Raw genomic sequence first — 22809 nt, forward strand, 5'->3', positions numbered from 1 at the left:
CTTTCATTATGTCACTTTCCCTTTTTAGGAACTGTTATCAGTGAACCACATCCCAAATACGACAGTTATTTCTCTTCAGCTTTCAGGGACCTATCCACTGAATCTTTGAACATCTTCAGTGACTCTGATCTTGCTCCTTTCTCTCACTTTTATTTTTCACTTCTTACTACTACACAAATGCTGTCTTATTCATTCATCCCTCCACTGAGGGAGTCTTCTAGGTATATTACAGATAACAGTAAATAATTGTAATTATTATTATTGAATTGAACAACCCAGATTAGCTTCTCATTTCCCAGTTAGCTTTTAAAATGAGCTGCTTACGAATAGAAGAAAAAATAAAATCTCACTATAAAATTTCACCAGCCAACCTGAGCGACAGAGCAAGACCCTGTCATCCAAAAAATATATTGTATTTAAAGACAAATATCAGCCAGGCGCGGTGGCTCACACCTGTAATCCCAGCACTTTGGGAGGCCGAGGTGGGCAGATCACAAGGAATGAGTTCAAGACCAGCCTGGCCAATATGGTGAAACCCCATCTCTACTAAAAATACAATAATTAGCCAGGCGTGCTGGTGCGCACCTAGTCCCAGATACTCGGGAGGCTGAGGCAGAAGAATCTCTTGAACTTGGGAGGCAGAGGTTACAGTGAGCCAAGATTGTGCCTCTGCACTCTAGCCTGGGTGACAGAGTGAGACTGTCTCAAAAAAAAAAAAAGACAAAGATTTGCTATTAGCTTTGTTTCTGCTTCATTAACCATAATATATATTATTTTATGAATAAATATCTGTACTCACAGATAGATGTGTACATGTGTGTGTGAGGTTTTTTTTATTTTTATTTTATTATTTTATTATTTTTTCCTGGTTTTTTTGTTTTGTTTTGTTTCAAGGCACAGTTGTTCACACTGTTGCCCAGGCTGGAGTGCAGTGGTGTCATAGCTCATTCAAAATCCAAAATCCTGGGCTCAAACCATCCACCTGCCTCAGCCTCTGAGATAGCTAGGATTACAGCAGCATGCCACCATGCCCAGCTAATTTTTTATTTTTTTGTAGAGATGAGGTCTTCCTAGGTTGTACAGACTGGTCTGAAACTACTGACCTTAAGCAATCCTCCAACCTCAACCTCCTGAGTTGCTGGGACTACAGGGGTGAGCCACCGTGCCTATCTGTTTGTTTACTAGGTCTACATTTGAAAACTAATTCTCCTGGTCCAAATGTAATGAGTTATCTCAATTGATTATTTACAGTCACAGATCGAACTCTTTGTTATATTCTTTTCCCTCTTCTCACTACTGCACTTGATTAGTCTTTAAAAAAATTAAATGATTAATAATTCTTAAACATTTAAGAAATATGCCTCTAATGTGCATACCTTCTAATATCATTGAGATTATGAAGCAGAATTTTGTTTATATTCAGTGAAGCAGTTTTAATTGTATTTTTCAGAGCCACAGACTACAATATGTCTTGGTGAGCTTTCGCACAAGTGTCAGTTGGTCACTTGGAATAAGAAGGAAAATAAGCTTATAATACATGAGTTGTTAATATGAGACAGAAAGTATAATTTTAATGTTTTAATATATATCAAATATAATTAGGAATAATTCATCATAAAAGTAATATACGTTCATTGTGAATTTAGAAAGCTGTAAAAAAAAAGCTGGGCGTAGTGGCTCATGCCTATAATCCCAGCTACACAGTAGGCTAAGGCAGGAGGATCACTTCAGGCTAGGAGTTCAAGACCAGCCTGGGAAACAACAAAATTCTGTCTCTAAAATAATGAAATAAAATAATAGAAGGCACTAAAAGGTACAGTACAAGTAAAAATTACTCCTTGTGCTACCATTCATAAACAACCACTGGCTACAGTTTGGTGTGTTTTTTTGAGACAGAGTTTGGCTCAGTTGCAGAGGCTGGAGTGCAATGGCACATTCTTGGTTCATTACAACCTCTGCCTCCCAGGCTCAAGCAAGCCGCCCTTCCACCTCAGTCTCCTGAATAGCTGGGACTACAGGTGCCTGCCATCACGCCGGGCTAACTTTTGTAATTTTTGTAGAGATGAGGTTTCACCATGTTGCCTAGGCTGGTCTCGAACTCTTGAGCTCAAGTGATCCGCCCACCTCAGCCTCCCAAAGTGCTGGGATTACAGGTGTAAGCCACTGTGCCTGGCACTGGTGTTTTCTTTATTGTCTCTTTTATATGCATGTTTTCTCATCTTTAGGACGATACTGTGTTTATGATTTAATATTCTTGCTTTTCCACTTAAAATAGTGGCAAAAGCATTTCTCATCACACTGGTTCTTTTCTAGCTTGTAGACCTAATATTCAAATTTCTTAAAGCATTTTATTCATAAAATAACAATAGCCACAGTTTTCCAGGAAAAACTGACTAGTGAAATGTTTTTAACAAATAAGGTGAATTTTTTCTTTCATCTAAGAAAATACAACTTTAAGAAGCAAAATGAGACAGTAGATTGTAGAAAAGCAGGGAATAGTGTCCTGTGGTGCTAAGAATTTGATTTGTCCTATCCCAACTATATTTTTCTCCCATGTTGAACTCCAAAATCCGTTTTTCAGTTAAGGTGAAGGAATCTGTTGTTGAAAATCATGCAGTGTTAAGTTATGCTGTGGAGGAAGAACATACATATTTGGGTCCAACTGTGAAGCCAGATGATAAGGTTAGTAATGTCTTAATGTTCACTCGATTTTTAGAGCTGTTTGGCTTTGATATTGTCTTCTGTTTAGTTTACAGAAGCTATATTATAACATTAAAGTCCATATTATCTGAGATCTGCTTTTACTGAAGTGGATCAATGATGAAACTAGCCAAATCTGAGCATCAGAAGGCTTTCCAGTCTACCTGATGCATGATCTCTACAGTTCTGAGAAGCAAAACCATAAAACAATGTAAAACAATAAGGGCATATGTTGGGAGTGTGTGTGTGTGGGTGTGTGTATGTGTGTGTGTGTGCGTGCACATGTGTTTATAAAGATAACAGCTGTAGGAATGAATGAGATTGAGGGTGGGGGGGTGCGTATGTATGTCTGTGAAAGCCTAATCATTTCTGGGCAATGATGAAAAGGTTTTACTACTGATCTTTGTAACTATGAAGGTTTCTACACTTGACCTGAGCTCAGAAATGACAACTGCTGGGGTTGGTAATTTGGGGTTTTCCTACATACTACTTGCTACATTGTGATCTGATATTCCCCTTAATTTCTAGGCTAAAACACTTTCTCATGAGCCATTATCTTCAGTAACCGTTTCCACTGGAAGCCTTTTAAGTTATGAAAACACAGATTTGAGCCTTACAGATCCAGGTAATAAGGTCAAAATGTTTATAAATAAGTTGAAAGACCAGCACCAGTTGAGTTGCAGTACAGTGATGGAAGGAAGCATTGGTTTTTTGTGATACACCTTGGGGAACTGTTCCTCTAAATCTCAAAAGTAAAGTATGGCTGGGCGTGGTGGCTCATGCCTGTAATCCCAGCACCTTGAGGTGGGAGGATCACTTGAGCCCAGAAGTTTGAGACCATCCTGGGTAACATGGTAGAACCCCATCTCTACAAAAAATACAAAAGTTAGCCAGGTGTGGTGGTATGTGCCTGTAGTCCCAGCTACTCAGGAGGCTGAGGTAAGGGGATCGCTTGAGCCTGGGAGGTCAAGGCTGCAATGAGCCACAATCGCGCCACTGCACTCCAGCCTGAGCAACATAGTGAAACCCTCTCTCAAAAAATAAAATAAAATATTCACACCCAGCAAAAGATTGGAGCGTATGGTATTCTAAACATTACTGGAAGTAACAGGGATGCTCTGTGGATCCCCAACAACACTTTTGAGAAGCAGTTGCTAATATATTTTTCCATTCAGTGGAAACCTATCTGAGCAAATTTCATGGTTGTACTGATCTCTTAACAACATGTATCACCATGCCTCTCCACTAAAATATGTCTGTAAGGAAGTACCCAGTACAGTATGTGTATAAGGAATATTACATTAAAAGGAATATAGTGTCGCTGTCAATTACATTTTTTTTTTTTTTTTTTTTGAAATGGAGTCTTGCTCTGTCGCCAGGCTGGAGTGCAATGGCGTGATCTCGGCTCTCCTGCCTCAGCCTCCAGAGTAGCTGGGACTACAGGTGTGCACCACCACGCCCAGCTGATTTTTGTATTTTTAGTAGAGACGGGGTTTCACCATGTTGGCGAGATGGTCTCCATCTCTTCACCTCATGATCCACCCGCCTCGGCCTCCCAAAGTGCTGGTGTTACAGGTGTGAGCCACCACGCCTGACCTATTTACATATTTTCATTAAACTCAATTTTCAGAGTCATTTTCAGAGCACATGGATGATAGCAAGCAAGAATCTACTGCCAGTAAAGAACAGGAAACAAACATAAGTTCCATAGTTCCTTCAACACAAGATATTTATCAGTGGCGGAACTCTTCAGACGTTCATAAATCTCTGTTGTCTGCAGTGGATGAAACTACATGTGGTCACACACACTTTCGGCAAATGATAGACAAGTACATTAATGAAGCAAATTTGATACCTGAAAAAACAGATTTACGGGGTAAAATTATTTTTTAAGTTTTCACCTTTCGTCATTTTTAATTTTATGCAGTGATTGTTTGAGCTTCAAGTTCTTATGGCCTGCTACAACACCGTTATACCACAGAAAATATTGAGGGCATTTAGTGAGAAAAGGGATCTGGAACCAGTTAGACTCACTGAGGCACGTGTACAGGAGATTAATTAGCAAATCTTCCTTTACCATTGCAGAGTTAACTTTTATTACGGCTGAGACAGTATTATTGATAAATAAGAGCAGGAGCTCAGAAATCAGACAGTTGTGGATTTGAGTCATAGCCTGACCATTTCCTAGCTGTAAAACCAAGGGCAAGTTACTTTTTCATCTTTGAGGAATGTTAGAGATTAAATGAGATAGTGCACGTAAAGCACAATATCTGGCCCATAGTAACACTGAATACAGTGAGCCTTTTTCCTTTTTTAAGCTTATACTGAAGCAATGGTTACATATGTCCTGTTGATCCTAATTGGCCTCATAAGGCTATAGAAATAGAAATTTGTATTTGTCAAAAGTTTGTTCATACTTGTAATCCTAGCACTTTGGGAGGCTGAAGCAGGAGGATTGCTTGAGCCCAGGATTTCAAGACCAGCCTGGGCAACACTGAGACCCCATCTCTATTTTAAAAAAAAAAAAATGTAAAATTAAATTTCTCTAAAAATAAAACTTAAAAAGTTTTGGTCACTGAGAGGATCCATATTTTTGGACCTTTGAAATAATCATGATAGGACTTAACTTTAAAGCATCTGCTGATTATGGGGGGAAAACTGAAGTTTTTGTTACACTGGAGTTACCTGAAAATAAGCTTTTATGAATATGTTCTTAATATTCCTTTTCTATTGTTTACCTTAAAAATAAATTTATGGTTTTTTTCCCTCAAAAATTCCAACAGTTGACCTTGACTTTCCAGAATTGGAACACATTTTTCCTAATTTGCATCATCAGCTGTTTAAACCCTTAGAACCACATCCAGATTTTGACTTATCATCATCATCCTCTGGGATTTCTCCAGACAACAGAGACTTTTACCAGGTATATTAAAGCAGATGTCCCATTGCAGTGAATATCTAAAAATAGTTTTAAGGCATTTCTCCTACTGGAACAAGAGTTCTTCTAAACCTTAACCTAGAATCACATGGAAAGCCGGGCACAGTGGCTCATGCCTGTAATCCCAGCACTTTAAGAGCCCAAGGCGGGCAGATCACTTGAGGCCCAGAGTTTGAGACCAGCCTGGCCAACATGGCAAAACCTTGTCACTACTAAAAATACAAAAATTAGCCAGTCCTGGTGGTGGGCACCTGGAGTCCCAGTTACTCGGGAGGCTGAGGTGGGAGGACCGCTTGAGCCCAGGAGACAGAGGCTGCAGTGAGCTGAGATTGTGCCGCTATACTCCAGTCTGGGTGACAGAGCCAGACCCTGTCTTTAAAAAAAGAAACAAACAGAAAAAAAGAATCACATGGAAAACTTAAATAAAAAATAAATAAATAAATAAATAAATACATCCTCTTGCCCATACTACACCCTAGACCAATTAAAGCAGAGTCTCTGGGAGTGCTCGGATAGTATTAATTATTATTATTATTTTTTAAGCTCCCCAAGTGATTGTAATGTGGAACCAAGTTTGAAAACAGCTGCATTGGGCCAGGTGTGGTTGGCTCACACCTATAATCTCAGCACTTTGGGAGTCTGAGGCGGGTGGATTGCTTGAGGACAGGAATTTGAGATCAGCCTGGCCAACATGGTGAAACCCTGTCTCTGCTAAAAAAAAACGTGGTGGTGGTGGCATGCCTGTAGTCCCAGCTACTTGGGAGACTGAGAACCACTTGAACCTGGGAGGCAGAGGTTGCAGTGAGCTGAGATCATGCCACTGCACTCCAGCCTGGACAACATAGTGAGACCCCGTCTCCAAAAAAAAAAAAGAAAACAGCTGCATTAGAATTTTGTTTGTCCTATCCACCTATCTCCACCTAGGGAGTATGATGCCATAAAAGGCTTGATAACAACTTTTAATTGTGGAACATATTTAAACAGTAAGGTAAATACAATTTTGCAAAATTTAAAGTATCTTCCTACACAGTCAAAGGAGCTGAGATTTAAACCTGAGTCTTTCTGCTTCCACTTCCTGATAGCCTGACATTTTAAAGTCTCTTTCATATTGATTGAAAAGAACCGGATTTGAAAAAGCAAATCATTACTGTCATAGTAAAGTGGTAATTAAGGAAGAGTAATACCAAAGGAACACAGTGATTATTGATTCAATTGGTAATACCTAATCAGTATTTCAGCCTTTCCCTTTTGTTTCCTGCCAGAGATCAGATTCTTCATCTGAAAGCCACTGTGCTACTGGATCATCCAAAAGTACAGTTTATTTCACAGCGCTGAGGAGGACCAGCATGCATTCTTCTCTTAACACAAGCCCGAATCAGCAACCTGACACTAACTTGGCTCATGTTGGAGCACACAGTTTTGCTACAGAAAATATTGGGGGTATGTACGACTAAGTCAGAAAAAGTTAATTTTTTCATGATTTTTTACATCCATTTCCTTAGAAATTAAGCCTAGCACCTCTTGGTTTGTCTTCACCCCTGTTCTCACCCCTATCCTGGGTGTTAAAAAAAATATTTAAATTACAGAAGTAATACATGCATTTTTTTAAACAATACTGAACATTATCAAATAAAAGGAAAAGTGTTGCCTCTTGTTCCTCAATTTCCTTACCTCAATCATTATATGATAGTTAACAGTTTACGTTTTTTTTTTTTTTTTTTTGGTTTTTTGTTTTGTTTTGTTTTGTTTTTGAGACTGAGTTTCACTCTTGTTACCCAGACTGGAGTGCAATGGCACGATCTCGGCTCACCGCAACCTCTGCTTCCAGGGTTCAAGCGATTCTCCTGCCTCAGCCTCCTAAGTAGCTGGGATTACAGGCATGTGCCACCACACCCAGCTAATTTTCTATTTTTAGTAGAGACAGGGTTTCACTATGTTGGTCAGGCTGGTCTTGAACTCCTGACCTCAGATGATCCACCATCTTGGCCTCCCAAAGTGCTGGGATTACAGGCGTGAGCCACCACACCCAGCGTTTTAAGTATTCTTAGGCCAAGTGTAGTGGCTCACGCCTGTAATCCTAGCACTTTGGGAGGCTGAGGCAGGAGGATCCCTGGAGCCCAGGGGTTCAAGACCAGCCTGACAACATAGAAAACAAGTATTCTTGAGCTTTTTGTACAATTATATATACATACATACATAATTGAGATACACAAGGATGTACAAATTATATATACACATAAAGACACATGGATGCTTTATTCTCTTTTCTATTATTAAAATCATATTCACTTCTTACAAAGGAAAAACATCTTCAGTTTATAGCCATATTGCCCTTATTAAATATTAATAGAAAAAAAAACTTGGTGTGAGCTGTAGTTTGAGAAATCACTATGACCATGCTTATCTTTGTATTCATGTTTATACACATCAACTTGTATGCCTACAATTGCAATTGGATGACAAACTATTAGACTGTCAGTATCCAAGTTTTACAACATGTAACAATGATTAACTGGTTTTTAAATTTCTTAATGCAGGATCTGAACAATGTTTTGAACAGCTTCTGCCAGAATATTCTTCACAGGAGGAGAGCCAACATGCTGATCTACCAAGTATTTTTAGCATTGAAGCAAGGGATTCTTCCCAAGGCATGAAAAATCAGAACTACTCCTCTGAAGAACATACTGAAATACTACAAAACAAGAAAAAAAGTGTTCATTTCCAGCTTTCTGTAGGAAACTTAAGTTCAGTCTACAGTTCATCTGATGAAGCTAATGTATTTGATCAGTTAAATGTACAGCATAGCACTCCACGTGGTTCTAACTCTACTGAGTGCTCAATAAAACACCAACTAGAAAGCAGAAAGGAAAGGATGGGCTTTGAAGAACTATCAAAAAGACGGGTTGTTACAATTTTACAAAGTCAAGGACTCACTGAAGATAATAAAAATGAAACCTGTAGGGTTTTAGACATAAATCCACAGATAGAGGAAATTGACTCTCGATTATGTGTAAGAACAGTGGAGATGGGGACTTCAATTCAGGCACCATATTCCTTAACTACTCAAAATGAAAAATGTTTTGAGAATTTAGCTGAAACAGACATTCCAAAAATCACCAAAAAACTATCTCAACTAGGTCAATCAGAGCTTTTTACAAGTTCTGGATCATTTTCATTACAGAGCTCTATACCAGTCTGGGTAAGTGAAATCAGTGTTGTATAAATAACATTTAAGTTCCTTTTTGGGAAAAAATATTTTTCTTTTAATATTAGAGATGAAGATCTCACTTTGTTACCCAGGCTGAACTCAAACTCCTAGGATCAAGGGATCCTCCTGCCTCAACTTCCCAAGTAGCTTGGACACACCACAATGCCTGGCAGGAAAAACCTGAAACAAAATACAAGCAAAGCTACTTGCTAATATGCCTTGTGATCACTGGAAATATCCAGCATAATGAAGAAACTTAAAAATTTGAAAGCTGTCTTCTGATTGTATTTTACAAAAGATTCTTTTTCTTCCAATTCAGATATCCTTTCTCCAACTTCCCTGAAAAATGGTGGTTCTGCCTGTGCTTCAGCACTTTCAGTGTTGAGCCTCATTGCAATGTAATCCATTATTGGAATAAGTATTGGAACCCTGCTCCTCATACTAAGCAACTTATAATCTGCTTGCTTTCAACACCAGTCAACTGGTGACTGGTTTTCATCTAGCAGTATGTGCAGTTTATCCTTCCACAAATAAGCACAACAGATTGAAAATAATTACAACTAAACCATGTTTAGTTTTATTTGGCTGCTTTTGTTCTTGTTCAGTGTTTAGATACTTCCTTTGAAACACTTATAATCTGTTGGCTGTCAGTGGCCCACATTTGGCAGCAGCCCAGTCAACCCCTACTCCCTTTAGACAGGATACAGTTCTGCACAGCCCCAGCCAACCTGCATTTGTATTTTTTGCCCAACACTACAAGCATTTAGGTTTGTAATCATTGTGGTAGATACTTTCAGTCCATTGTCACACTATTTCATCTCTTCCCCAAAGTTGACTCCAGTATTTCTACAACTGAATGCTGGAGTTACAGAAGCCTAAGGAAATCTGATCTGTTGCTCTTTGCCAATTACTGCTTTTCTTCTTCCATTTTCACATTTATATACACTTGCAAAAAATGCATTATATACAAAATTATTAGTTTTAAGTGTTTTAAGGCTATTTTGACGTGGTTTTCCTTTTAATTGTGGTTCACAGGAAACAGAAACTGGCCATGGTATAATGGAAGAACCAGAACTAACTTTAGTAAGCACCAGTGATATCAGTATTGCTGAAACAGATTTTGCAAATTTAACCCTAGAAGAAAAGAGTGAGAATGAAGCAAAAAACAGCTTTCGGGTAAATTTAATAAGCATTCCTTCTATTTTATCCCATTATGAGCAAACCAGTTGATTGTCTCTTACAACTTATCAGAAGGCACTCATTGGAGGGAATTATGCTATGGATTTAACTAACCTGACACCCCCACCAACTCTCAATTTGTCTTAAACTTTTTCACTATTCTGTCAACCACTACATTTTCTTTTAATCCCCACTCCAATTTATGGCTGTCTCCGAGACTGGCAGAACTACAGAGCCAAGTTGGAAGTTTTACGTAAACTTATTCCAAGATATTGAAAAATGACTTCAGAACTGGTAATTTTACTACAGTAGTAGGGAGGCAGTAAGAATAAAGCTATCTAAACAGAGGCCTAGAGGTGTGAGGGCAGTAGAGCCTGAGCCCAGTTCAAAACCAGCCTGGGCAACAAGGCAAAACCCAATCCCTTAAAAAATACAAAAATGAGGCATGGTGGCAGGTCTCTGTAGACCCAGCTAAGACTGAGGGTTCAGTGAGCTGTGATCATACCGCTGCATTCTAATCTGACAACAGAACAAGACCCCTTCTTAAAAAAAAAAAAGGCGGGGGGGGCGCATTCAAAAAGTTGAATAAAACGTGCAACTTTCTTGCCATTAGGTGAGTGAGTTTCTGCCTCTTGTATCAGAAACAGAAGCCTCAGATTATCCAGCTGTATCAGAACTTTCCATAGAAAAACCAAGGACAGCATCTACTGGTAAGCCTTGAATGGTCTCCACACTTCTAATGGAAAGTAGATACTTTGCCTATTTCTGTCATAAATTTCTTTTCCCCCCAACAGAGACCCCTCAAAGGTTTACACCTATACCAGGGAGCTTACAAGAAGCATTTATAAAGAGAAAAAAATCATTTATGGAGAGATCCCACCAGAGGGAGAAAGAAATAAGGAATAAAATTCGTCTCTCTGAAAATTCTCAAATCAAAACAGTTAAAGAGAAACCATCTCTAAGTATGTTGAATTTTTAAAATCTTCAACAACTCCCTGAAATGTTTAAAGCCTTCTGATTACAACTTGATTTCATTTTTCTTTCCTCAGGTTCATCTGTGAGTCGTCTAAAGGGCGTGAATAAAGTCAGAGCATCTTTTCCTGAAGACAGAAAGACCACACAGGTTCTAAGGCACCAAAGGGGTCTAAGGTAAGGTTGATTTTATTTTTATTTTATTTCTTTTTAGTGATTCACTTTTTGCAATGTTTGTCTCTAATTCTATGTAAGTTCTTCACAGGTTATACAATCAACTAGCTGAAGTGAAACAACAAAAGGAAGAAAAAGCAAAACAAGAGGCTTATGCCCAAAACAGAGCAAGGGCAAAAGAATTCCATAAGGTGAGTGTAACTGAGGGGGAAGGACTTAATTTTTCAAGCCTGAAGCACACAACTGAAACTAAATTTTTATTCCTTCCACAGAAAACACTAGAGAAACTTCGAGCCAGAAATACATGCTGACTTTCTAGAAACAGTGTAAAGAGGTTTTTTTTTTAAATTATGTATATGTAGCATTACACAAAATTATTTAAAGTCAATAAATTTTTATTCAAGGAATTCCATGTTGTGATTTCTTCCACTGTCCATCAAGGTCACTTTAGATCCCCTAAAAAGCTGGAGTCAAAAGATCTTCAAGTTTGCCCTGAAGAAGAGAAATTTTGATTAACCTTTAAAACTCTCACATGGCAACGATCGTGGATTATTAAGTTTTATATCTCCTCAGGAAAACATAGCACCAAACATAGGAGTGCTATGGCATCCTATAGAGAACTTCCATCTTTGGTCACAGCGTTAAGAGCTCTGGGTTTCACAGCCTCATGAGCCCTCTTTGAAATGACCTATACAAATGTCTTTTCTAATGCATACATACCTTTTTAATGAAACTGATCCAGCTGTCCTGTCAGCCCTACATAACAATATAAAAGTAAATTTTACATTTCCAGAGATGATTGTACAGTGAGTGAACATGAATGAGTCCTAGAACCAGCCTGAGTTAACTCTACTACAAACTGCTTGGTTATTAGCATCCCACAAGGGTTACAATACAAAGGCAAAGCACATTTGCATGATTCAAGAGATCTAGCAGAATTTTAAAATCTCATTGATTACTGATGAAAGTTATTAGAAAAAAAAGAAAAATCACATGTAGTTCACATTGTATTTGTATTGCATTTCTATTAATCAGCTGTTCCCAATAAGCTGATTGCTAGCAAAGTAGCAGATAGAAAACCTACTGGGAAATTTTTTTATGGTCATGTCCACAGCAAATGAGAAACTGCATTCTAAAAGCCTTGGTAATGACCATTATACCCTCGAGCAAATAACTTATGGTTAAGATAAAAACCATTACTTGCCATAATTACTTTGGCTTCTGTCATCTCCTTTTAATATACTGATGAAGTATACTGACGAAGACTTCAAAATTCACCTATGGAAAAATGTGAATTTCAAATTTATATTTATTAAGTACAGAAATCTATCTTTCCGAATGAGGTTGCTTAGGTTCCAAATTATCCTAAAACCTGGCACCCCAACTAAGGTATTGAAAATCCCATGCTTAAAATAGCTATTTAAACCAAGAGGTATTTTTTAAAAACAATGATCCCATGCCCATTCACATCTGAATTTTCTCTATGATCATGTTTCTGGTTAACTTTTACCTTCAAATACAATGGAATATTTAATGTAAATGGATGTTCAGAAAGGCCATTTTCATTCAGCCCGTTCAGAGCAGTTGAACATTTCGCCCATCATCATAACATCGTTAATAATCAAGTTTAAACACGTAATAATGTAAGTCTAGTCTTTTTTTACTCCTAAGTGGTGACAAATGTTGCAATAGCATTACTAGATAAATAAATATAACCTAAAATAACACTTGGAGAAAAGCTAGTATTCAACAAAATAACCTGCATGGCCTTTTAAGTAATGAAGTAACTTACCAAGAATCTTTGGGATCTAATTTCTTCAACCAATTTACTTTAGGGTCCTAGAAGTTGAATTGTACAAAGTACAAATATTTTGACACCTGATCCAAGACACAGTCATGTACATTACAATGTTTCAGTCAATAGATAGCATACAAAAGAAAGTGGTCCTATTAAGAGCTGAAAATTCCTTATTACCTAAATAATAACATAGAAACTTAGAAGTAACATATAGAATAACACAGAAACATACCGAAATAATATCGAAATAATAACAATAGAAACTTATTGTTTCTAATATTGAAAAGTCAACATTTTTCTCCCACATATTTTACTCATAAGCATGGCAAAATGTTACAGGTCTCATTGTCACCACTGCAATATGCATACTGTGATGGAAGCATAACCTGTCTCAATGTAGCCACATTAACTATTTTTGGACACCATGATGATCAACAGTGCCCATTCTCATCTAGAATGAGGCATTGTAGAAGTTTCTTTAAAGCTTAGTAGTGTATTTGTACGAAGTCCTTGTTACGCTGGCAATGCTACCAATAGAGGGAAACAAGCAGAATCAATATTAACAGAGAATCTTACCTTTTGATTGTAGGTGGTGGGGATCTGCCTGGTTCTCAATTTGACACCCTGGAAGAAAAGCATTGCTTACTATTTTAGAGTATATCAAACTGAACACTAAGGAACCTATACAAATACTGTATCAATAGAAATACCAGGTTTAACAAGCACAAAGCCAAGAAAACCAACGATGCCAGATACTGAATTTCTATAGCACTGACCTTTGAACACCCTAGCAGGAGTAAACTGCTGAGTGCAGATACCATGCAGTGCAATTATGACTGAACTGTCACATTCATATTCATATTTGTATTCCCAAATGTGCAATGTTTCTACTGAGAAATGCTTTCACAAACCTCTCAAATTCAAGTTCCTTTAACAAGTACAATAATTTGACCTTTTTTCCTAATTGTCACTGTAATAAGCTGCATTAACTGTATTTTAAGCTACAACTCTAGTCTTTTCCTAATCTTTGCCCAGTCTCTATATAACTTACAGATGGAATATATACATGTAACTTAACAGATCAAGCAGACTACAAATGTCAAGCTCATGTTGCTCAAACTGCCAGTTACACAAACCTCTTTTAATGTAATTCATATCCCTATTGATTCAACATATCCATACAGGTTTACGTGACTTTAGGATGAAGTATGTGTAACTGCCAGTTCAATAACAATGCAAAGAACACAGGTAATTTCATTTGGTAGGTCTAGACATGAAGTCTCTTCATTTTCCTTCTCCATACAAATATATAGTAACATTTTTGCCAGTATCTTACTAATTCTGTGTTATACCTGAAATACTGGGATGGTGTACTTAATTTCTATTTTTCATCTTTTGAGTCCTTGATTATTAAAAGTTAAATATTTTACTTACCTCTCAACATGAATGAGTTCAAATCACATTCATTCCTATAGAAAGTACCAATTAAAGATTTAGAAAGGATATATTTCCAGTTATTAAAACTAATACCCAAGTATAAATTTAAGATCCAGTTTTATATAGCCACATCCAGCTCTGTCAGAATTAAGTTTTAGTTCATGCCCTTATCATTCAGCAGTTGAACAGTTAAATTCATCATCTGAACTGTAATCATATTTCCCAAAAGATAATACTGTCACCAATTAAAACTTACCTAAGCGATCACTCAAGAATGGTACAGATGTGTGGTATATGCCAATACCTAAGGTAAAAAAGTAGATTATCTGGTTTTTCATAACGTTTAGTAACTGTCTTTTTCAAACTTTTAGCAACTGTCTTGTAGTTCCTTCCCACAGATCTAACAATAGTCCTGTGAGTAAAGTAAAACCACAGAGTTACTCTATGAGGCGTTTCCAACGACATGCAGGCTACAGGAAAAGCCCCATCGGGATAGACCTCAACCACTATTTACAAGGTTTTGATTTTTTTTTTAAAGACACAGGATCTGCCGTGTCTTTTGAAAATCGTGTGATTCTTGCTGAATCGCTTGAGCCCAAGGGTTTGAGGCTACAGTGAGATGTGGCAGGATCACATCTCATTGTAGCCTCGAACCGCTGGGCTCAAGGGATTATCCTGCCTTAGCCTCCAGAGTAGCTGGGGACCGCGGGCACCACTGTGCCCAGCTAGTATTTATATATATAAATAACAAAGTCTAACACTCCATAGGAAAAAATTATGAGCAGAAACTGCAATATGCTCTTACAATATTGCAAACTGTAAAAACTTCCTACCACCTTAATCACAAAAACAATAATTTCACAATCACATTGTGCTTAGGAGCCAGAGGAATGAAAAATAAAAATAAATACCATCAAGTAGCTCCTGTAGATGAGCCAAAGGAAAAGGATTTAAACTTAAGATTTAAGTTTAAAGCATAACTGTTGTTATGAACTTCAATACTGCAAATAGAGGATGTTGTTTTCCCATTTCAAAGATTTCAACAAATTTTAATTCTTGGCTCAAAATTAGTTGTCATCCATTATAAAATACAGGAAAATGTGCCTGTAAGTTATGACTTTGGCATTATATAACTTTTAATCAAACTCTGCATCATTCAAATTTATGAATTCTTATGACCTATGTAATCTTTTATTATACTATATCTTGCATTAAACCATAAAATCCTCTATCTCACTTTAGATTGTACATTAATACAAAATAATGTTGTAGGTTTCAAGTAGGAATTCCAAAGTTCTGATTATTGCTACAAACTAACAAATTTAGAACCCTCTAATGTTTGCAACTAAAATGAATCTGACACATCACTAAGAAGAATCTAGGATTCTTCTTTTCAGAAATTAATATAATTGGGAATTAAAAGTATGGTACAAATGTCTCTGAATAAAATGAAACTTGCTTGCTCTGACAACATACTGTTTCCTACACATAAATATGTGGCAACTCAAATTGAGACATACCTTTAACTCCAGACATCATGTTCTCAAGATAAAAGCCTTTAAAACAAAAAGCCATCATATATATCGTCAACATGAAATTGGAATGCAAAATTAATACTGCTGAGGATTTCCCTCATATCCCATGCTGTTTATCTATTCTACAGTCCTAGAATCAACCTTTTTTTCTTAAGAGACAGGGTCTGTCTTTGTTACCCAGGCTAGAGTAGTGATGCCATCAAAGTTCAGTGCAGCCCCCAATTCTTGGGCTCAATCCTTTTGCCTCAACCTCCCCTTTCTGAGTAGCTCCAACTACAGGCACATGCCCCAATACCCAGCTAATTTTTCAATTTTTGTGGAGATGCCCAGGCTGGTCTTGAACTCCTGGTTTCAAGCAACACTCCCACCTCAATGTGGGGACTGCAGACTTGAGCCATTGCACCTGGCCTGGAACCAACCTTTATAACTGTCTCAGGTATCATAATATCCCTTCTTATATGTATCAAAACTCATACTGAACAATGAGTTCTGGGTTGCAAAAGAGGATTTATTTTTTGCACCTATCCATAAGTCTTTGTCCACATTAAACAAAAACATACGTTAAGTGCAGTCCTAAAATGCACTACATAGAGTAGTCAGCTTTATCGTGGTGATCAAAATAATGAACATTGGGGTAATCACTGTGGTTCTCCCTGTGTGTACATGTTAAATAAATGTGTATGCCTTTTCTTGAACTAATAAAGTGAAAATGATAGTTCAAAGTAATATTAGTCCAGGTGCCGTGGCTCACGCCTGTAATCCCAACACTTTGGGAGGCCAAGGCAGGCAGATCGCCTGAAGTCAGGAGTTCAAGACCATGGTGAAACCCTGTCTCTACTAAAAATACAAACATTAGCTGGGTGTGGTGGCTAACGCCTATAATCCCAGCTACTCAGGAGGCTGTGGCAGAATTGCTTGAACCTGGGAGACAGGCTGCAGTAAGCCAAGACTGCACCACTGCACTACAGCCTGGGTGACAGATCAAGAACTGTCTTTAAAAAAAAAAGAAAAAAAGTGCTAAAGATACTCTAAATTTGGGAAGGGAAATGAGGTTATTACAATACTAAACATCTGACAGGTCACTTTTGTCATGTCTGAACAAAGCTGGAATAAGAGCATTTCAAATACCCTCTTCAAGATGGTTGGGTGTCAAGTTATTTTGTCTAAGATTTTCTTTTCAAAATTAAAATCACTACACTTCACTGTTTTAATACTCACAGGACACCTGTAAGCTCTTATTCAGAAATCAACTGACAATTTTTCAAATTTTTCTATGTATTTTCTCTGGTGTTTTAATGGGTTTTTTTTCTAATTATTACTACTTCACAAGTTTCTTTCACAAACTTCTTTACAGGGTTGAAATTTTTTTTGTTATAAAGTTCTGGGTTTCAGCATTTCTTCACCACCAGACTGGTATATATATATCCACATTTATCATCTTTATTCATTTCTATGAAGTTGTTTTTTCTATATGCTTCACCTTTGACATTCATGATCCTGTCACATTTTCAGGGCTCTCTGTCCAGTATTTTTGGCTTTTGTAGCTCTCTTTTTAGACAAAGCAGCTTCTTCAGTACTATCCTCTTCTTCTAAGTATACACTCAGTCTTACAGGGAATTCAGAACTTACTATGAAACTATCCCCCTGCATAAAACAAACAAACAAAAAAATCATGGATTAAGCAATAACTCAAATGGCTTAGTAATTACATATAGCTGAGTGCCCTGGATTACTTCAGATAACCTAGAGACTACATGTAGATGTTAAAAATCTAAATTAACATCTGCTTATTTTTTCATTTGATATCCTAACTAGCAATATTACGTATCAGAATGCTATTTATTAAAAATAGTACTGGAAACCCCATGTTCTTTATCAAGTCTCTAAAAAATTAGTATTTTCCTTCCTGCATTTCCTGCAGTAAACTTACTGAGCTTTTCAAAAGTTAAATGAAGTGTAAGAGAAAAACTAAATACAATTCCTTCTGTACCAACCAACTCCTGCCTTCCCAAAATGGAACAGAAAAAAAGTCACTTACTGCCAATTTGATATCACATTCATTATCTTCAAGATGTTTTGCATCCTCATCCTCTGCTCTGTAACATTAAAATTTATCATCATTGAGATGACAGAATCTTCTATGACCTCATTAGCTGTATATTCCACTCTGAAAACTGAAACTGCAATACTAGTCAAGCAAACAAAATTTGAGAATGCTGTGTTCTAGAGAATTCTAGATGTATTGTGTGCTAAGCTTGGCTCAACTGTAATAATCCCAAGTGTCATACTCTATCTTTGTTCATTATTTAAGTATAACTATATTAAAGGCAAAATATGAAGCAATTAACATAAAATTTAATTTATAACCTATTTCATATGATTCCACTTACGCTGACTCCTCAATAGGAGAAATGGATCCATCATCATCCAAAAATTTGTATCTACGACTATCAAAATCTTCATTTTCTAAATCTTCACCAACATCCATTTGTTTCAATGATTCTTTCAGGTGGTGTTCATACTTCAGTTTTTCAATGTAGTTAAAAAATCCTCTTGCAACAGCTTGCTATATATTAAAAACACCGTTTAAGTATGTCAAGATTTTTCTTTCACAACCCAGCAAGTGCCAATGTTCAACACCCCCCTTACCAAAGACTCTGAATTTGCTATCTTAACTACTCCCCACTTGTGGATATATCAAATGCTGTTTATTAAAATTCACATTACAATTATAAACTTACCTAAACTGGTACCAAGGAAAAGTGAAGTAGTACATATCTTGTCATGCCTGGGACTTACTAAAGGCATTTTAAAATGTAAAAACAGGAATAAGATTTCTAATGTTTAATCACCTTAAGAGATTAACTGAAGAGATTAACATGTATTAATCCTCCCAGATAAAATTTCAGGTTCTGGCAAGAACCTGAAACTCTGCATTCATTCAACATACAACTCTCAAATATTTAAAAAAAGTCTACTCCTAAGTATTAGGGTATTTTTCAGATGACTGGCTTAGAAACACCTAGGCCTTAAGAATGTATCCACTGAACATAAGGCATGTGTGGTTTTGGTTTAGGTTACTGCAAAAATAATTTCATGTGAGCTTTTATTATCCCTACTGAGTTTTAGGGTTGTGTTTAAGACCTGAGATGGGATGAGATCAAAGCATTTTATACAAAGAGCCTTGGAGCACTATCTTTTAAATCTGGCCAAAGTGTAGTAATTGAAGAGATACAAGTCAAGTTTCAGTTAAAGGATGGGGTGGACTTTAGGGGGAAGTCAGTATAGAAGAGTATCGAAATTGCGGACAGTGTGTTCCCAGCATATCTGAGACAATTCTAAACTGGCCAACAAATCATTTTGGGCATCTGAGTTATGTGTAGCCATATATATAAAATGCTGACTCACCTCAAACGTTAAAATTTTTCTCCAAGGTGGGTTTTTTTCATTCTCTGATTCTAAAAACGGGAAGCCAGATCCTTTGCTTCTAAATTGTTTTTTCTTATCTATTAGTGAGGATATAGGATTTCTCCTTCCTTCTGGTCTTCCCCTTGGTCTTCCTGTCGGCTGGTACCTCTTCTTTTTCTTTTTTTTGTACTTCTTTTTCCTGTTCTTGAATCTTTCAAAAATAGCTTTTATAGTCAATGGTATTGGTTCAAAAGATGAGTCACTTGATGAATCACTTGCGTGAACACTTTCAGGTGTACGAACAAATTTTCGAATGGGGTTTCTTTTCCCCCGTTTAGGTGAGTAAGGGATACACTGAGTTTTAAATAAGCTGCTATCAGAAGAGTTATCACTAGAAAAATGAGAAAAAAATTAATTTCCTCTTCCTTTCTTACTGAATGCTTATTACCAGTAATACCCAGTCCCAAATGTACATTTCTTCCAAGACCAACTCAGGAAAACATATCCAGAATTAAAAATTTTTTAAAGGATGGGCTCAGAACCAGCTGCCTTTCTGCTGACCATCCTACTTAAATAGCTTATAAAGCTACAGCTCTTATTAAAAAGAGTTTTGTAGACATCGTCTTGCTGTTACCCAGACTGGAGTAGTGGTGCAATCACAGCTCACTGCAACCTCAAACTCCTGGAACTCCAGGGATGCTCCTGACTCAGCCTCCCAAGTAGCTAGCTAGGACTAATGGCATGCACCACTGTGCTCAGCTTAGAAAAAAAACTATGTATCTTTCAAGATAACGTATGAGCTCCACAAAGGCTGTATGGTTCGGTTCACTGCTAAGAGTGAGTAAAACAAACACAGCCTACCGGACAGAAACAGGAAGAGGTAGTCTGGAAGAGATGCTAATATGACCCAAAGAATACATTTTTTTCTTGAAGAATGTGTCCCATTATAATATATTCACATTTTGAATTTAAAGTATTTGCAATGCTATTATCAATCTACATTAACTAGATAAACTTGGAAGGTCAGTGAAATCTGGTTTTCCTTCTTTCCCAATTCCTGAAAATCATCTTTACTGTCACTCATTATATACAATAATTTCTCATAATTCAGATACAATAAATATGATTGAATCCACTCAGTTCTCCAGTAAAAACCCACTTACCTTTGATTTGCAAGTTCCATAGCATCAGATGTCACATGGTCAGGAGAATCTATTCCTGATTTATCCATCAGTTGCTTTGTTTTATAACAGTTTTCTGAAATTATGAAATTTAGTAAATGTGACAAAGCTTCCCTAAATATTGACACAGTATCTACTATAGTATTCAACATGGTCAGACTATGCCACTGGTTTTAGGCAAAATCATTTGCCGGGGTTAAGCTTCTTATCCATTTCAGATCAATTTCTTTAAAAAGAAATCCAGAAATTCTATTCACAGGTTCTTTCAGTTTTTACCCTCTAATTGTAATCAGTGGAACAAGATTCCAAAAAAGTACTGTCACTTCCAAAAAAAGCATCTTTCAATGTAAGTAGAAAATAGTTTTATCATTAGCCACTTACTAACGTGCAATTACCAATACAGTATTAATGTAAAATTAAAAACCATTTTCCAAGATCAAAGAGGGAATTCCTAAGGCAAAATGTGCCCTATATAAACCAGGAAAAGGATCTCCAATCAACAGACCATTTTAAACTCCTGATCACCTCTCCATTATAATTCCTAGATTCTTCATTCCTAGATTCATTTAAGTAACTGAACTTTGTCATACTGTATCTTTGCCATTATTGGTGGAAACTGACAAGTTCTGAATTCTCAACCTTTTTCAATAAACTATCAGAATTCTTTGTGTTTTCATCCCCATGGTAGAGAGTATACAACATGCCAAAAAAAGAAAAAGATTCCTTCTTGTGAGCTAAAAGAAAAAACAAAAACAGGTTGGTCTGGGTGGCTCAGGCCTGTGTAACACAGCACTTTGGGAGGTCGAGGCGGGCGGATCGCTTGAGCCCAGGAGCTCAAGACCAACCTGGGCAACGTGGTGAAACTCCGTCTCTACAAAAAATACAAAAATTAGCCGGGCTAGTGGCGCGCGCCTGTGGTCAGGAGGCTGAGGTAGGTGGAATACCTGAGCCTGGGAGGTGGAAGTTGTATGTAGTGAGCCTCAGCACACAAGGAGACCCTTGTCTCTACAAAAAAATTCTTAAGATACTGGCTAGGTGTGGTGACCCGTGCCTGTGCTCCCAGCCACTCGGGAGGATCGCTGGAGCAGAGGTGGAGGTTGCAGCGAGCCGAGATTGCACCACTGCACCCCAGCCTGGACGACAGAACAAGACCCTGTCTCAGAAAAAGAAAAAAAAAGAAAGAAAAAAAAAAACAATAGGCATGGCAACAAAAACTAAAGATAACTACTTATTTCACTATTGTACTTGCCTTAGTCAATCTCTTGTCTCATTCTGTAGCTTCTTGGGACCTAACATGAGTCATTGCATATAAATCCTAGAATGAACTAGCAAAATATTTAAAATATAAAACGATAAGGTTACCAAGAGCTCAGATTTATTAAATGCCCAATGGACCCCTGTGGTAATTTTCTGGTAGTACGTCTTATTAGCTTTCTTAAGTACAAGATTCTACGAAGTCATTATATATCGAATGCTCAAAAACGGAATTCAACAAAAATTTGGCCCCATGCATTAATGGTATACCTGTGGTTAATTTTTTTTTAAAGTAGGGATTATCAAAATAAAGCTAGCTCAAGAATCACTTTTTTCTTAGTGTTTAGAAGACACTCCTACTTGGGTGTCGATGCCTCCGCTGGAATTCTGCAATTCTTAGAGGCCACGTGGGCAGAAAGCGGCGCTTTACCCGGAGCTAATTCTGTGACCACCAGCGCGTCTCTCCGGGCAGCGCCTAACCTCCAGGAAACCGGCGCTATCAATGGTTACCTCACATATGAAGGTTAAATCATTTAAATTACGTAAGAAGGTTAAACTTGTCTGCAACACGTTTTAACACCTCCATCTCAAGACATAATGAAGCCCGCCCACACTACAACCACGTTTGTGGGCCTCATACCAGCCGCGTGGCGCGGAGTGGCCTGCAACCGTGATCCCTTCACCCTCTCGGCCCGACTTCCGAGGCTCGATCCTCCGGAACAACGCAGGGGCCGAAACCCCAGATATGCAATGCCTCCCCTGCCCAACAAGCCCAGACGGCCTTGCCCTCTTGGCAACCTACCTAAAACCGCCTCACACCGGCCCCAACCGCGCACTTGCTGCCCGTAACCCAGGCCTCGGGCCAAAACCTGCGACTGGCCTGGTGCGTGAGTCCTGGAGATTTGCACACACCACCCTCCCGATTTCAGTCCTCCAACTCCAGAAAACTAGCCGATATCCTCCAACCGCGCGGAAGAAAAGGGTGGGATATCCCCGCGGCCCAAGTAATAGTCAGGCAGAAATCT

At 37.7% G+C, this 22809-nt stretch overlaps 2 protein-coding genes and 10 non-coding genes across 12 annotated transcripts in view; 3 read left to right on the top strand and 9 right to left on the bottom strand.

The window, feature by feature from the left end:
- Positions 1 to 11578, top strand: part of CEP295 (centrosomal protein 295) — a 77523-nt gene extending 65945 nt beyond the window's left edge. Inside the window, exons 19-30 of the mRNA XM_025356396.1 lie at positions 2582 to 2682; positions 3229 to 3325; positions 4331 to 4576; positions 5502 to 5623; positions 6901 to 7078; positions 8176 to 8837; positions 9882 to 10022; positions 10639 to 10735; positions 10820 to 10987; positions 11075 to 11174; positions 11263 to 11362; positions 11444 to 11578. Coding sequence (XP_025212181.1) covers positions 2582 to 2682; positions 3229 to 3325; positions 4331 to 4576; positions 5502 to 5623; positions 6901 to 7078; positions 8176 to 8837; positions 9882 to 10022; positions 10639 to 10735; positions 10820 to 10987; positions 11075 to 11174; positions 11263 to 11362; positions 11444 to 11482 — 2051 coding nt within the window. The 3' untranslated portion in view covers positions 11483 to 11578. The remainder of the gene's footprint in view (positions 1 to 2581; positions 2683 to 3228; positions 3326 to 4330; positions 4577 to 5501; positions 5624 to 6900; positions 7079 to 8175; positions 8838 to 9881; positions 10023 to 10638; positions 10736 to 10819; positions 10988 to 11074; positions 11175 to 11262; positions 11363 to 11443) is intronic.
- LOC112607493 lies at positions 2813 to 2892 on the top strand. Its single transcript, XR_003115834.1, has one exon. It is a non-coding gene; the product is annotated as a small nucleolar RNA U2-19 (small nucleolar RNA).
- Positions 3072 to 3141, top strand: LOC112607492. The gene has a single exon (XR_003115833.1). It is a non-coding gene; the product is annotated as a small nucleolar RNA U2-30 (small nucleolar RNA).
- TAF1D (TATA-box binding protein associated factor, RNA polymerase I subunit D) lies at positions 11409 to 22808 on the bottom strand. Its single transcript, XM_025356397.1, has 12 exons — positions 22587 to 22808; positions 20513 to 20606; positions 19350 to 19740; positions 18332 to 18507; positions 17980 to 18037; positions 15927 to 17585; positions 14663 to 14732; positions 14404 to 14438; positions 13546 to 13593; positions 12964 to 13010; positions 11892 to 12449; positions 11409 to 11663 (listed from the first exon to the last, which is right to left on the bottom strand). The coding sequence occupies exons 2-6, from the start codon at positions 20578 to 20580 to the stop codon at positions 17442 to 17444; spliced, it is 837 nt and encodes a 278-aa protein (XP_025212182.1). The 5' UTR covers positions 20581 to 20606; positions 22587 to 22808; the 3' UTR covers positions 11409 to 11663; positions 11892 to 12449; positions 12964 to 13010; positions 13546 to 13593; positions 14404 to 14438; positions 14663 to 14732; positions 15927 to 17441.
- Positions 11729 to 11861, bottom strand: LOC112607482. The gene has a single exon (XR_003115823.1). It is a non-coding gene; the product is annotated as a small nucleolar RNA SNORA25 (small nucleolar RNA).
- On the bottom strand, positions 12205 to 12325 carry LOC112607488. The gene has a single exon (XR_003115829.1). It is a non-coding gene; the product is annotated as a small nucleolar RNA SNORA32 (small nucleolar RNA).
- LOC112607480 lies at positions 12713 to 12785 on the bottom strand. Its single transcript, XR_003115821.1, has one exon. It is a non-coding gene; the product is annotated as a small nucleolar RNA Z40 (small nucleolar RNA).
- LOC112607483 lies at positions 13298 to 13433 on the bottom strand. Its single transcript, XR_003115824.1, has one exon. It is a non-coding gene; the product is annotated as a small nucleolar RNA SNORA1 (small nucleolar RNA).
- LOC112607481 lies at positions 13660 to 13798 on the bottom strand. Its single transcript, XR_003115822.1, has one exon. It is a non-coding gene; the product is annotated as a small nucleolar RNA SNORA8 (small nucleolar RNA).
- Positions 14543 to 14614, bottom strand: LOC112607502. Its single transcript, XR_003115841.1, has one exon. It is a non-coding gene; the product is annotated as a small nucleolar RNA SNORD5 (small nucleolar RNA).
- On the bottom strand, positions 14779 to 14910 carry LOC112607490. The gene has a single exon (XR_003115831.1). It is a non-coding gene; the product is annotated as a small nucleolar RNA SNORA18 (small nucleolar RNA).
- Positions 16385 to 16511, bottom strand: LOC112607494. The gene has a single exon (XR_003115835.1). It is a non-coding gene; the product is annotated as a small nucleolar RNA SNORA40 (small nucleolar RNA).
- Position 22809: the final 1 nt, after the last annotated feature.

This window comes from Theropithecus gelada, chromosome 14 (assembly GCF_003255815.1).
Source record: "Theropithecus gelada isolate Dixy chromosome 14, Tgel_1.0, whole genome shotgun sequence".
Taxonomy (NCBI): Eukaryota; Metazoa; Chordata; class Mammalia; order Primates; family Cercopithecidae; genus Theropithecus; species Theropithecus gelada.

Coding starts and splice junctions, on each gene's coding strand:
- TAF1D (XM_025356397.1), bottom strand. CDS start 20,580: ATGGATAAATCAGGAATAGATTCTCCTGACCATGTGACATCTGATGCT. Junction 18,508..19,349: donor GAAAAATTTTAACGTTTGAG/GTGAGTCAGCAT, acceptor TTTAATATATAG/CAAGCTGTTGCAAGAGGATT. Junction 17,586..17,979: donor AATGTGATATCAAATTGGCA/GTAAGTGACTTT, acceptor TGTTTTATGCAG/GGGGATAGTTTCATAGTAAG.